This window comes from Dermochelys coriacea, chromosome 3 (genome assembly GCF_009764565.3).
Source record: "Dermochelys coriacea isolate rDerCor1 chromosome 3, rDerCor1.pri.v4, whole genome shotgun sequence".
Lineage (NCBI taxonomy): Eukaryota > Metazoa > Chordata > Testudines > Dermochelyidae > Dermochelys > Dermochelys coriacea.
The window spans coordinates 191,662,048-191,678,047 of record NC_050070.1 but is presented as its reverse complement, the minus strand read 5'-3'; the positions used below and the strand labels follow the sequence as shown (position 1 = coordinate 191,678,047).

Below are 16,000 nucleotides of genomic sequence, written 5' to 3'. Positions count from 1 at the left end.
CAATTTCTTAGGTTGCCATATCCAGTTTGGGCTGAAAAATCACGACACTGAATACTTAAAATATGTCACCCTGAAGAAGAGCTGTGTGTGCCTTGAAAGCTTCTCTCTGTCACCAACAGAAACTGGTCCAATAAAAGATATTACCTCACCCACCTTGTTGGTCTAATATCCTACAACCAATACAGCTACAACTACACAGCATATAATATAAACAAGGTCTTTAATAAACGTTAAATTGGTTAAGGTACAGAGAGAAGTCTAAGCTTTATCTCGATTGGCTTAGACTGTATTAAAAACATACATACTGCCTAGTCTACACTAAACTTTTCAGACATGTTAGAACATGTTAACTGTCATGTTCTATCATCAGATCTTTAAATCTTAATCTCAATACGCTCATTATTATAGGTATAATGGTTGTGACTTTACAGTTAAAACTGAATCTAGAGTTTTAAAGAAGTATTATTTTTTGCTGCTTCTAAGCTCTGAGTGGAATAACCGATTTGTTTTCACACTTGGTGGGTCACATTATGGTATAAAATTAATTTGTTTTCTGAGAATTTGGATAGTGCAGGACTAAAGATGTGTATATGCTAATAATACAAGGTGACATGTTCTAAATATTCAGTGTCATGATTTTTCAGCCCAAACTGGATCTAACTACCAAAGAAATTGCCTCTCCCTTCACAGTAATTATACTCCATTACACACAAAGAAATTGTCAACTAGTTGAGGGAGGTCTGAGTATATGGAAGATAAGCCCTGGACCCTGGAACTTATCACTAATCTTGCCATTCTAAGAACTAATACTTGAGAGGCACTTAGATATGGCAGTTAATGGGCTGTGTAAATACCTAGCTGGAGAATTGTTAATGCATCCTGGGACATGTCATTCTATATTCTTTATGAAACTATGTTTATGATATGAATATGACATAACAGATAAAATTTATGCAAAATGGCTCATTTGAGATATCATTGGAAAGGTTATAATTTACGGAATGCGATTATTTAATTTGTATGCCTGTATCATTTCTGTATCTGAAGTCAGGAATATTAACTATGTATCTGTATTTCAACTGTGCTACTTTGGGTGACACCCACTGCTAACACTTCAGGTACAACAATGGAAAAGCCAGACAGGGTGGATGGCCCATCAGCGAGGACAACTAACTGTGAAAAGCTTGGCCTTCCTGTGGACACTCCATACTGCCACTGACTTATGGACGCTGTGATACTTCAGGGTCAGGTGGTTTTGTCACCTGATACTAAAACATTACCTGGGACTTCTTGTAACTTTCCACTGTAAGGGGGAGGCGGGATCAAGTTTTGGAAACAAAGGATTCCCGCCTTATGTAAATCCTATTTAAGGGTGGGGAGGAAGGCAAACAGGACTCCTCCTTTCCTTGGCCTGTCTGCCTTAAGAAAGGCTGCAAAAGGGAAGGCCAAGGGGAGTCCAGACTGAAATAGGGGTCCAGTCTGAAAAAGAATATAACTGGAACTCTGAACCACAGAAACTTTGCAAACTGCCTGCAGCAATATCTAGGGTGAGAAATACTATTCGTAACCAATTTCTGTAGTGAAACTAGCTTAATTTGCGTGTTTGATTTCATTTGCTTAGTAATCTGCTTTGTTCTGTTTGTTACCTATTTTATCACTTAAAATCTGCCTTTTATAGTTAATAAAATGTGTTTTGTTTATTATTAAACCCAGTTTCTGTAATTTCTAACTGGGGGGAGGGCAAGAAATGTGCATCTCTCTCTCCACATTGAGGGAGGGGCCGAATTTCATAATATATCTTTGGGTCTGTACTCCAAGGGAGGTGGACATCTGAGTGCTGGAGCAAGTCCCTTAAACGGAGTCTTCCCAGAGCTGACCTGAAGCTGGGTGTGATCCTGCCTGTGTGTGTGTTAGAGGAGGTTTTAAGAGCCTGGCTCAGCAAGACAGGTTAAAGGGACCCAATGCAGGCAGAACAGATAGACCCAGTAGTATCTTAGCATATCAGGTGGCTTCCCAAGGGGTCCAACCTGTCACACATCCCTCACACAGGACAAATCTAACAGGCTTTAGACATTAGCATAGATACAGTATAATACACATATTACATAAGGAGTTTTAACTAATTAAGTACCCACAGCAGATTTCTCAGGGATTAATTGAATTTAGTTGCTTAGCTAAATTGAAGGCTCAAAAATAATATACGTTTATCCATTTTATTTATATGGAATGTAAAGATGAGAAATTATAGAAAGTAAAACCAAGTGGTTATGACTGCTTACAAAGTTTAAATGAATGAATTTAACAGGAATCCATTTAAACACTGATGAATTAATAACAATATTAAAAATCAAAATTTTATCGCAGATAACACCTTATTCTATTTTTTTTTTTTTTACTGTTCAACCAACTTCTAGTCTAGTGATAAATATGAATTAATCATAATTAAGTCTAAAATAGTTACCTTTGAGTTGGATGCAATACCTTTGGTATTAGAAAACTATAATTGAATTTTTAGAGACTCTAATGATGTTTTACTACTAGCTACATGGGATCTCCAGCATGTCTCCCAACTTGAAGTCCTCCATAAAAAATGGTTACCAGCCTTCCATAACTGGTGACCATGTGGAAATTTATTTTCTTGAGATAGCTGTTGAAGTGGCGCAGGTGTAGAATTGGTCTGAAACCTCCCTTGGCTTTTGGGATTAAGAAATAATGGGAGTAGAACTCCTTCCCTCTTAAATTCTGCATAACCTCTTCCATGGCTCACACCCAAAGAAAAGATTAGGAGTACTTGTGGCACCTTAGAGACTAACAAATTTATTAGAGCATAAGCTTTCGTGAGCTACAGCTCACTTCATCGGATGCATTTGGTGGAAAAAACAGAGGGGAGATTGATACACACACACAGAGAACATGAAACAATGGGTTTATCATACACACTGTAAGGAGAGTGATCACTTAAGATAAGCCATCACCAGCAGCGGGGGCGGGGAGGAGGAAAACCTTTCATGGTGACAAGCAAGGTAGGCTATTTCCAGCAGTTAACAAGAATATCTGAGGAACAGTGGGGGGTGGGGTGGGGGGGAGAAATAACATGGGGAAATAGTTTTACTTTGTGTAATGACTCATCCATTCCCAGTCTCTATTCAAGCCCAAGTTAATTGTATCCAGTTTGTAAATTAATTCCAATTCAGCAGTCTCTTGTTGGAGTCTGTTTCTGAAGCTTTTTTGTTGAAGGATAGCCACTCTTAGGTCTGTAATCGAGTGACCAGAGAGATTGAAGTGTTCTCCAACTGGTTTTTGAATGTTATATTCTTGACGTCTGATTTGTGTCCATTCATTCTTTTACGTAGAGACTGTCCAGTTTGACCAATGTACATGGCAGAAGGGCATTGCTGGCACATGATGGCATATATCACATTGCTAGATGCGCAGGTGAACGAGCCTCTGATAGTGTGGCTGATGTGATTAGGCCCTATGATGGTGTCCCCTGAATAGATATGTGGACAGAGTTGGCAACGGGCTTTGTTGCAAGGATAGGTTCCTGGGTTGGTGGTTCTGTTGTGTGTGGTTGCTGGTGAGTATTTGCTTCAGATTGGGGGGCTGTCTGTAAGCAAAGACTGGCCTGTCTCCCAAGATCTGTGAGAGTGATGGGTCGTCCTTCAGGATAGGTTGTAGATCCTTGATGATGCGTTGGAGAGGTTTTAGTTGGGGGCTGAAGGTGATGGCTAGTGGCATTCTGTTATTTTCTTTGTTGGGCCTGTCCTGTAGTAGGTGACTTCTGGATACAATTAACTTAGGCTTGAATAGAGACTGGGAATGGATGAGTCATTACACAAAGTAAAACTATTTCCCCATGTTATTTCTCCCCCCCACCCCACCCCCCACTGTTCCTCAGATATTCTTGTTAACTGCTGGAAATAGCCTACCTTGCTTGTCACCATGAAAGGTTTTCCTTCCCCCCCCCCCCCCGCTGCTGGTGATGGCTTATCTTAAGTGATCACTCTCCTTACAGTGTGTATGATAAACCCATTGTTTTATGTTCTCTGTGTGTGTATATATATATATCAATCTCCCCTCTGTTTTTTCCACCAAATGCATCCGATGAAGTGAGCTGTAGCTCACGAAAGCTTATGCTCTAATAAATTTGTTAGTCTAAGGTGCCACAAGCACTCCTTTTCTTTTTGCGAATACAGACTAACACGGCTGCTACTCTGAAAGAAAAGATTGAATCTTTTGGACCAGAAGTTTTTCATGACAGGGGTTCCTGAATAGGTATGGAGAGGGAGGGTGAGAAGAAGTGGAAATAAACTGGAAAGTGTATCCCACTTCCACCATGCTCAACACCCAGTGGTCTGTGGTGATATCAGACTATGGACTGAGGAAGTGGGAAAGGCAGTTTGTAAACAAAGGAGAAACAGGGTCTGACATCATGGAAACTGGTATGGCGTCCTCAAGTGTCATATCAAAACACCTGCTTAAAACCGCCTGGATATCTGGGTGGGGCAGGTATCAACATCACAGTAGAAAGGAGGGGTGCCCTACATCAAAAACCCGTGCTTCTTTTCCTCTGAAGATCCTGATGGACAGGCAGGGCAGAGTATTGATGAAGCTGTTGGGGCCTGTAGTGCTTCATTGAAGTTGCTGGTATGTACAAACCAAGTGACTTAAGGTCGCATCAGTTTGTTCTGAAAAGAGCAAGGCTCCGTCAAAAGGTAGGTCCTGAAGGGTTTGCTGGACTTTCTGCAGGAGACCTGAGGATGGAAGCCATGAACTCCTGCGCATGGCCACTGCCAAAGCCATGGACCTGGCTGCTGAGTCAGCCACATTCAAAGCAGCTTGCAATGAGGCCCTCAATACTGATTTTCCCTCGTCCACCAGCGAGGAGAATTCTTGCCTGGCCTCTTATATGAGCAAGTCCTTGAACTTTTGCATGGAGTCCCACATATTGAAATCATATCTGGCCAGCAGCGCCTGCTAGTTTGCAATCCTGAGCTGCAACCCTCCCCTGCCACCCGTAAGATAAAATTTTCTACCAAACAAATCCAGTTTATTGGAGTCCTTTGCTTCTGGGGTTGCATCCTGAGGGCCCTGCCTTTCTCTTTCATTGGCAGCAGATACCATCAGGATGCTGGGGGGAGGGAGGTGTGTACAAGAACTCATGTCATAAATATAAAGGGAAGGGTAAACACTTTAAAATCCCTCCTGGCCAGAGGAAAACCCTTTCATCTGTAAAGGGTTAAGAAGCTAGGATAACCTCCCTGGCACCTGACCACAATGACCAATGAGGAGACAAGATACTTTCAAAGCTGGAAGGAGGGAGAAACAAAGAGTCTGTCTGTCTGTGTGATGCTTTTGCCGGGGATAGAACAGGAATGGAGTCTTAGAACTTAGTAAGTAATCTAGCTAAATATGTGTTAGATTATGATTTCCATAACAAAAACTTCAGCCTGGCCTCCTGGTCCTTCTTCATCCAAGGCTTAAAGTCTCTGCAGATCTGGCAGCAGTCCCCAACGTGAGCTTCTCCCAGGCACTTCAGACAGCTTGAATGCAGGTCACTCAGGGGCACAGCCTTGTTGCAGAAGGAGCAGGGCTTGAAGCACAGTGATTGAAGCATGCCTCAGTACCAGGGAACGGACAAAAACTCAGCTCACTCAGCAAGTTAAAAACTTACACTAAAACTATTTACATCTATCTATCTATGTCAAAATATACGAAAAAGAGAAGACTACAGAGAGAGCTCGCCAAAGCAAGGATAGCTGTTCCAGTGATTGTCACAGGCAGTAGGAAGGAAGAGCAGGGTTAGGGAAGTTTATACTGGGGCTATGAGCACACAGCACCAGAGGGCGCTCAAACTGCCCCAACGGGTACCACAGAAGGAAAAATTTCCGGCAACTGTACTTGGGTCATGTACACACCTAGAGTAGAATGCACATGTGCAATCACTTGAAGAAGAACACAATTTCTTTATGTGCATTGCAGACAGGTGCTTAAGGAGTCCTGTTCTCTTGATTATTTTAATGGTCTATAACAGACCTCTAGCAGACCCTGTTCTGGACTTGGTTAGTTAGCATATTGATTTATATGCACTCAAGAGCCTGTGATTCTGAGTTATTGTTAACTCTAAAACAGGTATGGACATCTTTAACGAAGAGTGCCACTCCCCACCCATCTTTTATCCACTCTATTCTTTCCAAACAGATTGTAATCAGTGATTATACACTGCAATCATGCAAATTGTCTTGTTTTAGTAATGCTAGTTATATCAAATTTCTCATCATATGAGAAATTCCATTTCCTCTTGCTTATTACCCAGACTCTTAGCACTGGTATATAAAGAATTGAAAAAAAATTCTTCTCTTTACATTCTGTGTCTCCTTGGTTCAATTTGTTCACAACATACTAAATTTGCCTTTCTCCTGCGTTTGCCTCCTTAGCACCTTCCCCTTTCACCAGGCTTCAACTGAGATGATTAGCCCTCCCTTCTTGTGATATGCCAGCCGTCCCACTTGCACAGACCCCTTTCCCCCCTGGACTGTGGCCCACAGTTCCACAAAATGAAACCCTTTCAGCTTCACACCAGTCCTGTGGCCAACGGTTCAACTCCAGTATTTTTTGCATTGTACTTTTTTTCACTCATGGAACCGGATTGATTTCTGAGATTACTTGGACTTTCCTAAGAGGACTTACTTAATAGCTAAGTCTTGTGCTTACCTTGTGCGCACCCTTAACCCAAATAAGCACTCATGATCTGATTCAACTCCCACTCAGCTGAATGGAAAGACTCCCATTAACTTCAATGAAGTTGGGTCAAACTCTTACTGACTCAAAGCTACTTCTGGTTTCCCTTGAAATTCAGTAACAGCAATAACCATAGGTAGTCTGTAACCCTAATCTTTATTTATACTATATTCATCTTACTTTAACCAAATGTTAAAACAACAGTAAGCTTTTCAGCTCATAACTCAGCAAAAAGTTTATGCCCCTTGTTTGAGAAGCTGGCCATTTCATGTGACATCACAAACCATGAGTTATCAAAGAAATTTCTCAGAGTCAAGCAAATAGAGCAGATTTAGCCCAACACCTGTACTTCTTTCTGAAAACAGGATATTTTTAAAGATTTGACATACCTGCATCAATACCAAATGTGGTGTGGTGAGAAATTGTTAGTATTTCTTCATTGCCATGAACCACTGAAGCCAAACAGCAGCAGGAAGACCTATTCTCCAAGGCTTTCGTTTTCTCCGTAAGTGAACAGTTCTCTGTGCTCATCTATAGAAATATAGGTGTTAACGTATTAATGCAAGACAGAAAAACCCATCAAAAGCAAAAATGCAACGAGCTCAGTTATCTCTGAAGACAACAGGGTGCTGTATACCAAGCTTCACAAATAACATGGAGAATAATGTGAAAATGAAACATCAAAAACCCCATCAGATGTTGTATTATAATGTTACACTGCCTGCGAACACCAGTATCCACCAATAGTGCTAGGGCTAGTTGTAAAATGTGTACAGTCAGTAACAAATGCTAGCATTGGTGGGGCAATAAATAGTGTGTATAGTGCAGTTCTCCATGAAAAGTGACTGTCAAAATTGTGCCTGCTCTCTCATCAGCTCTGCTCCCCATGTGTATTCTACTGACTTCACTGACACAAATGTCAACTACTTTTTACGCCTGTTCCCACTGTAGAGTAAGCACAGGTCTAGCAGTGTGAGCTGGACTCTTCTGGTCATCTCATTCAAATTCATCTTAAAAACTGACTTGAGACAAATAAAATTAAATTAACAAAAAACCTGCTCCCCAAGAAGTGTAAATGCATATTTCCTAACTTGTATCACATCTAAATTCTAGGTTGTGTTCTCTTTGGTAAAGGGATGTTTGTTTTCTGAGGCTCCCAAGTGCATCTTTGGGCATGGTACAAGCCATAAATGCTAATGATGAACAGAAGAACTGTTAACTAAATTCTGACTGCAGATTCTTTATTGGTGATAGATGGGCCAGAAAGAACCCAGCTTGGCTTTCTGATCCCAGTTTGAGTTTGCAGGGCTGGCAGTTAGAATAAACATCTTTTTCCATGTAAACTTAGCAAACATGATACTGCACATTGAGTGACAATAAACCTGGAGCCCCACAGGGCCATTTTTACAGCCACCCTTTTCAAAGTCAAAACACACTTTAAAGAGACAGCAAGTAGTCCTGCCAGGCAGGATAATATCCAATCGTATTAATTCATTTTCCTTCCCAAGGCTCTGACCACATCTCCTTCCCCCTCAGCAGAAATCCACTCTGTACTACTTGTGTTTATTGTAATGTACCTGTTTGCCTCTAGGTAGCAAGTGATTCAGGGTGGTGATATTGTTTTATGGATACTTTTTTACTACTGTAAAGGACAATATTCATCAACAGCATTATGCAAATAACAGTATTTGAATGATGGTGGCTATTCCTTCAGGCCTATGTTAGCCGGTGAGTACCAGTTGGTTCCAATACTCTGGGGTGGTTTAGGGAGATTATATTCACTTCTGAGCACTTGTAGAAGCATGTAGGTACAATGAAAACTTGGAACTTTTTTCTCATGTCCTTGCACATGAGTGAGCAATAAGCTACTTCTCTGTAAATATTATTTGACATCCATTACACTGTCCATAGCAGTACTAAATTATTGTTTTCTTCTTGATATTTGACTGACAGACATCTTTTTATTCTAGCACTTCATTCTGTGATGTGATCAGCCTGAGCTGACTTCATTGTTTTTCCTTTTTTCTGTTTTTTTCCATTGTTTTAGATACCTAGCAACCCATGTTTGAGAGAAAATCAATCTAGATCAGTCAATCTTGCTACATCAACAAATACAGGAAGGAGAAGAAATTGATCTTACATCCAGGCAGAGAAGAGAAGGTAAAGGGAAGGGAGAGGAGATGCAAGCAAAACAAGATGTTACATGTTCCGTGCGTCATACCCATACCTGAGCTATAAGAACACTGAATTCTCTTCTGTGAACTCTGTACACAAATGAAAGCAACATAGCCAAATTGTGCTTTCATGTTAACACTAGTCTCAATCTGAAGTAACACCATTGAAATAAATGGGACTACAAGACCTTGGTTTCAACTGTGATGTTATTGACATGAACTGTGACCGTAAAGATCATTGTTGCAACCAAGGTCCTATAGTCACATCAAATCGTATACAAAGGAGGTCAAGTAAAGTGTCTATAGAAAGGTTGCAATTTGCTAGTTATGATTATGCTGTCTGTCTGTATCATTTTTGTATCTGAAGTTATGAATATTGGCTATGTACTTGTATCTCAATGTGTTTGATTCTAAGTAGCATCAGTGAAGCATTTGGTCAGCTTCTTGAGAAAGGACTATTCTGAATAAGTGCCCAATCAAGAAACACTTAACTGACAATGGACTTTGGGAGACATAAATCCACAATTGAGCTTTCCTGGGAACGTTCAAACTAACATGTAAACAATGACGTCGGCCTGCAAAAAGCTGAATCATGGACATGTGACTTGCCCAGGTAGCTACAAACTCCATCTTGTTGCTGTGATTTTGTACAGGAAAACAAAGGGGTTTCTGCCCACAAGAGAGAATATAAAAGGCCCTGGAAGTCTCTCCATTTTTTCTTCAGCTGGCTCAAGAGATGGCCTCTCCACCCCAAAGAGATGTCTGAAAGAAACTGGGACAAAGGACTGTAACTACGGGTGTGTGAGTGATTGCTGGACCCAGGCCATAAACCACAACATTGGTCTGAAAAGGATTGGGCTCAGACTAGGAAGGAGTCTAGTCTGTGAAAGAAGCTTATTGGAACTTCTCTGAGGGTGAAATTTATGCAGCAGTATGGGGGGGGAGCACTGACCCCGCACCCTCTCGGTGCCTTCTTGCCAGCCAACTCCAACAGACAGGTAGGAGGGTGGGTCATGGAATGGACATGAGCAACACATCTCAAAGAACAACAGTTACAGAAAGGTTAGGAACAGATTTTTCTTCAAGTGCTTGCTCATGTCCATTCCATGTTCGGTTACTCTCAAGCAGTACCCAAGGAGGTGGGCTCGAGCTCATGGACATGCAGACTACAAACACAGCTCTCATAAACCTGGCATGTCTTGAGCCTGTTGGGTGATGACGTAGTAGGATGAGAAGGTACGCACCGACAACCAGGTTGTGATCCTGCAGAGGTGTTGGACTGGAACCTGTGTGAGGAATGCTGCTGAAGAGGCCTGAGCTCTCGTGGAGTGAGCAGTCATGATGGCTGAAGGTGGGACACCTGCCTGCTCGTAGCATGCCTGAATAAAGGAAGCTATTCGGCATGAGAGCCTCTAGGCCGATGCTGGTAGCCCTTTCATTCTTTTTACTACTGCTACAAAGAGTTGCATAGATCTGTGAAAGGGTTTAGTCCTCTCAATGCAGAAGGTGAGGGCATGCCTAACATCCAATGAGTAAAGCTGCTGCTCGTCTGAATTCTTGTGAGATTTCATAAAGAAGACTGGCAGGAAAATGGCCTGGTTGATATGAAACTGCAAAACTACCTTTGGCAGGAAGGCCAGGTCGGGCACAGTTGGACCCTGTCCTTGAAGAACACCGTGTATGGTGGTTCTGACGTAAGGACCTTGATTTCAGAGACTCTTCTTGCTGAGGTAATTGTTACCAGGAAGGCGACCTTGGCAGAGAGAAGCAGTAGAGGGCACAACATCAGGGGCTCACAGGGAGGACATATGAGCCTCAACAGAACCAGATTTAAGTCCCACAGTGGAGGATCAGCTCACGGGCCTGAGGATAAAGTCTCTCAAGGCCTTTAAGAAAGCGGACTCTCATTTTGTGAGAGAATACTGACCTGCTGTTCACCTGTGGGTGGAAGGCCAAAAATGCACCTTGATAGATGCGAGAGCTGACCTTGTTGCTTAAGATGGAGCAAGTAGTCCAGGATCGACTGAAGGGAAGACTGAGTTGGAGAGAGGACGCTTTGGGATGCCCATAACGAAAAACACTTCCATTTGGGAAGGTAGATAACCCTAGCGGACAGCTTCCTACTACTCACCAAGACCTGTCAAACTTGTTCCAAACAGGCCAGCTCCTCTGGGTTCAGCCATGTAACAGCAGTTAGGTGAAGGGAGCCGAGGTTCGGTTGGAGTAACCGACAGTGGTCTTGAGAGACCAGACTCAGGTGGAGCAGGAGCAGAAGTGAGGTTGCTACTGACAGATCTAGCAGTATGCCGAATCAGTGTTGGCATAGCGACATCAATCCTATAAGAATAACTCTTGATATTTAGGAGGACCTGTGAACCAGACAAATCGGTCCAGGGGAAATGCGTAGAATAGGAGTTTTGTCCAACAAAGCAGGAAGGTGTTGGAGAGGGAGCCTGGGCTGTGCCCGCTCAGTAAGCAAAACTGCTGGCATTTCCTGTTCTGCTTGGTCACGAAGGAGGTCCACCTGGGGAGACATCCACCTTTGGAGGATAAAGCTGGTGACATCTGGGTGAAGGGACCGCTCGTGGTGAGAGGAGAAGGATCTGCTGAGGTGATCTGCCAGTGCATTCTGGGCTCCCAGAAGGTGTGAATCCTCAAGGTGGATGGAGTGCTTCACGCCGAAGTCCCATACATGGATGGCCTCCTGACACAGGCCGGAGGAACGAGCTCCTCCCTGCTTGTTGATGTAGAACATGGCCACAGTGTTGTCCGTTAGAACTTGCAAGACCTTGCCTGCGATCCAGGGAAGGAACACTTGGCAAGCTAAGCAGACTGCTCTGAGCTCTCTGATGTTTATGTGCAGGCAGAGTTCTTTCTAGGACCACAGGCCTTGATTCCTGAGGCTGTCAAGGTGGGCACATAGCACCTATGTGACCCAGGCAAGGAGGGGTCCTGTCTCGGAGGCAGAGCCAAGAAGCGTGGCAGCTGTTGGGCCTGACATGCTTCCTAGAAGCAGATGGAGCAAAGAGGCCCAAGGACCAGAGGGTAGCCCTTGAGTCCTTCAGGCCATGTAGTCTCATGTCCATCTGCTTGGAAAATAGTGAGCAGTCTTTGAAAGGGAGGTCCTGAATAGACTGCTGGACCTCCTAAGGGAGTCCCAAGGACTGCAGCCAAGAGCATCATCTCATGGTGGCAGCGGAGGCCATTGTCCTGGTTGCCGCATCTGCTGCATCCAGTGCCTCCTGGAGAGAGGCTCTGGCAACATTCTTTCCCTCTTCTAAGAGGGCTGAGAATTCCTGCCTTAAGTCTTGGGGCCCGGAGTCCCTAAATTTAGACAAGAAGTCCCACAAATTGTAGTTGCATCTCCCCAGTAATTCTTGCTGGTTTGAGATACATAGTTGCAGACCACCTGTCAAATAAACTTTCTTCCCAAACAAATCAGGTTTCTTTGCGTCTTTCTGTTTGGGGGTAGCACTCGACTGGCCCTGTCTGTCCCTTTCATTAGCCGTCAATATAATGAGGGACCCTGGAGGGGGGATGAGAGTACGGATACTCATACCCACTGGCTGGCACACAATATTTCTTCTCTGCCCTCTTCAAAGTGGGAGGTAGAGAAGATGGGGTCTGCTACAGGGCTCTGACTGGACCTATTACCACCTCATTAATGGGTAAGGAGACTTTACATGCAGCTGCTGCAGCCAGAATGTCAACGAGGCTGTGAGATGATTCCTTGAGCTCCTCAATCTCAAGCCCCCAGTTTGAAAGCACCTTTCTGCTTTAGCTGTTGATGAGCTCTAGTCATCTTGGGGAAGCAAGATGCTTGGCCTTAAGATGGCTATGTCAGGGGAGGAGGAGAAAGAGGCCTGTACTTGAGGAGAGGCTTCTTCCTCTTCTTCAGCCTCAATAATCTCCATAGGGACCATGTCCTGTAAATCAGTACCAGGGTCAGTACTGGAGTTGGGGTACAGTGCGGGAGCCCACCTCTCAGAAGCAACCAAGCATGAATGGTGGGAGGGTAGACCTGGTATTGGGAGAAAACCCCAAGGGTTCCAAAATAGCCACTGCATAGGCCACTCTCCTGGCCGGGTACCAGCAGGGGGACCCGCACCAAGGTCCAGTGGCATGTAGGACGAGTAATGGTGGCCCTTAGGGTGAATGCAGGGCTCCGTGTTGGACTCAGATGAAGAATCCTCCCTAGGCTTCCATGGGGAAGCGGTACCTCTCACTACCTTTGATCGGTGTCAAGCATCCGGTGATCGGTGGTGGGCTGGGGACAACTTCACAGAGGACAGAAGAATCAGCTTGTCTCTAGATGAGCTGGTGGGCCCTGTGCTGGGAAGGAGCTCAGAGCACCGGTCTCTTTCCTGCTCCAGGATGACAAAACTGATGGCTGACCTAATGGGGCTGGCAGGACCAGTAGCGACAACAAGTCTCTGGCTGCTGCAAAGGCCTCTGGGGTTGAAGGCACTGCAATTCCGCTGGCACCACGATGACTTCCCAGCATCGGTGGATTGTCCCACATCAGACTCAATGATCTCAGCTGAGTCGATGGTGCCACCATGGGACCAGGGTGGAGGAGTGGCCCAACATGGGTAGCACTCCACTGTCTTTCCCTGGCTTGCCCTTCTTTGGCATTATGAGCGCGTGCTGTGAGTGCGCCTCTTTTTGTGCGTCTTCCTCGGCACCGGAGATAGAGAGAGGTGCTGGGATGCGTGCAATGCTGGAGGAATGCTTTGCACCGAGGCCAAAGTTCTCAGTGCTGAATCCGAGAGGCTTGGTATCTAAGAGCAGTTTCCATTAGGACAGCCTTAAGTCTGAACTCTCTATCCTTCTTTGTGTGAGGTTTAAAGTCCCAACAAATTTGGCAGCAGTCGTTCACGTGAGATTCTCCCTGACACTTCAGACAACTGGGGTGTGGGTCACTCACGAGCACAGGCTTGCCACAGGAGGCACAAGGCTTGAAGCCCGGGGTGAAGGGAACCCCTTGACGATAAGGGGAGAGGGTACTAACTATCTACACTAAAAGTATTTACAATATATACACTAAAACTAAACTATAGACTAAACTATGAAACAGAAACTACTGATAATCGCCTTGCCAAAGCAAGAGAAGACATTCCAGCAACTGTTACAGGAGATAAGAAGGAACCAAGAGAGTGTGGGGCTGGTGGTGCCCTTGTACTGGTGCATAAGTACACAGTACCAGAGGAAGCTAGAGCGGGCCCAACTGATCCCACTGAGGGGAAAATCTCTGGCAACAGTGCACGTTGCTAACGTGGAACAGACATAAGCACTCAAAAATGAACTCTTCTGCCAGTTCCAATCCAGAAAGACTTCCCCCTCTCATCATTCCAAAAACGAGAGGATGGGTAACCTGTTTTAAACAATTTTAGAAGCACTGTTTTCCTTACAATGCTTCTCCAATGCTGACTTGGACGGTGAAAGCGCTAGTGGTTGATCGTCTGCTGTTATACCCAAGAAAGAAGAGGTGGCCGTCAAGCTACACTATGTGGATGAGTTAGCAGAAGTGTCACTGGCATGAGCACAGGCCAAATTACACCAAGCAAGAACCTAATGAACTACTTAGAGCTTTCAGTGCAATCTATTCATACCAGGCATCTTAATATTCTGGACAATACCATACAACAGCCCTATGTGAAACAAGTCTAACAAAAGGAGAGAATACTTTATCAGAAGCAACCAATAATTCTAAGGAACTTTTAAGGGTCAAAGAAGCTGAGAAATGTGAAGGGAAACTTGTATGATGATGAATATAAACTGCAATAAATCAATAGCCGGCTCTTAAAACACACCAATCCCAGAGAAGTAAGGTAAAGCTAGTGCACTTCCAGAAGGAAAGGGATGGAAACATTTTAGAAAAATCTATTAACTCATCTGTTAACTTTAATCATGAGAAGATCCAACGTCCAAGATTAAAGCATCGTCAGGGGACCTGACAAGACTATGTGTATCACACAGAGTTATTTCACTATACAAGATTGCCATCTAGTTCTTACTTGCCCAGAGAGAAATGAGAACTGTATTATAATCCTGCAAAATACTTTATTCACACATTTCAGCGGAGGATTTTTGAAACAAGTTGTTTATATCAAACAAGGGTTTTTTGCACTGATGATGAGTATACCAGCTCATTCTCAGCATAGATATGGATAAAATAAAAAGACCTTTCCTTATTGTCTACTAGAAAAAAACGTGCACTAAACTTTTTTGGAAGCTGGAACTAGATGTCTGAAGAAGATAATGCTGTGGCCACTCTATACCTAGCTCTCAGGCTGGGTTACTGTGGAAACCAACAATGATTTCACCAACCTTTCTAATTGAAAAAGAATGAGAGAAGGACCATGAGCCTGGGTCGGTTCTGTCCATTCTGTCTAGGTATTTATACTGCATGCATCAGTGTGGTATCTGTGTGCGGGACTCTTCACTGCTATTTATACGAGTAGGGGTTGATTGCTGGTTTGAGCCAATCACCTCTGAGCTTGGGTGCTTATAAAGGCTTTGCACTCAGGCCCTTGTGGATGAGAAAGTGACTGTTGTGTCTTGGATCATTCAGTAACTCCTCTGCCCAATTAAGGAACATAAGTGATAAGCTTTAAAGGGATTCTCATCCAATCCTTCTCACCTAGAGGTTAAGATGGTGCAGTAAGCTTGAGCTAATGTGCGTGTGTATAATGCCCAATGCAGCAAGGTGCTGAGAGCCCTCAATTCCCATTCATGTCAGTAGAAGTGCAGCCCTTCTCAAGACAAAAGATGCTCTGTCCCACTCAGGACTGCCCCATAAAAGGAAAAACAGGGGTATCTTTCAGGACCTGATAAGGACACCACAAAAATCCCCTCCCCCAAAAGACAACTGAGTTTTAACCAACACTTCCACTTTACAGCAAGACAGTGTGGGCCCATTTAGACTCTGAGCTGAAAGCCAGGAACTCCAAAGTTCTAATCTCAGCTCTGACCCGTTGTGTATCCTTAGAAAGTCACTTAGCGCAACTATACAGATGACAAAACGGAGGCAGGGAGGTTAATACTTATTCTCACAACACGGCTGAGAGGTAGGTTAGTGTTTG

General features: G+C 43.9%; 1 protein-coding gene across 8 annotated transcripts in view; it reads right to left on the bottom strand.

Moving 5' to 3' along the window:
* The window catches only part of LOC119854037 (polyamine-modulated factor 1-binding protein 1-like), a 108,807-nt gene that overhangs the window by 12,894 nt on the left and 79,913 nt on the right, over positions 1-16,000 (bottom strand). For all 8 annotated transcript variants that reach the window (XM_043511978.1, XM_043511982.1, XM_043511980.1 and 5 more), the window contains one exon: positions 7,131-7,272. In XM_043511978.1, coding sequence (XP_043367913.1) covers positions 7,131-7,272 — 142 coding nt within the window. The remainder of the gene's footprint in view (positions 1-7,130; positions 7,273-16,000) is intronic.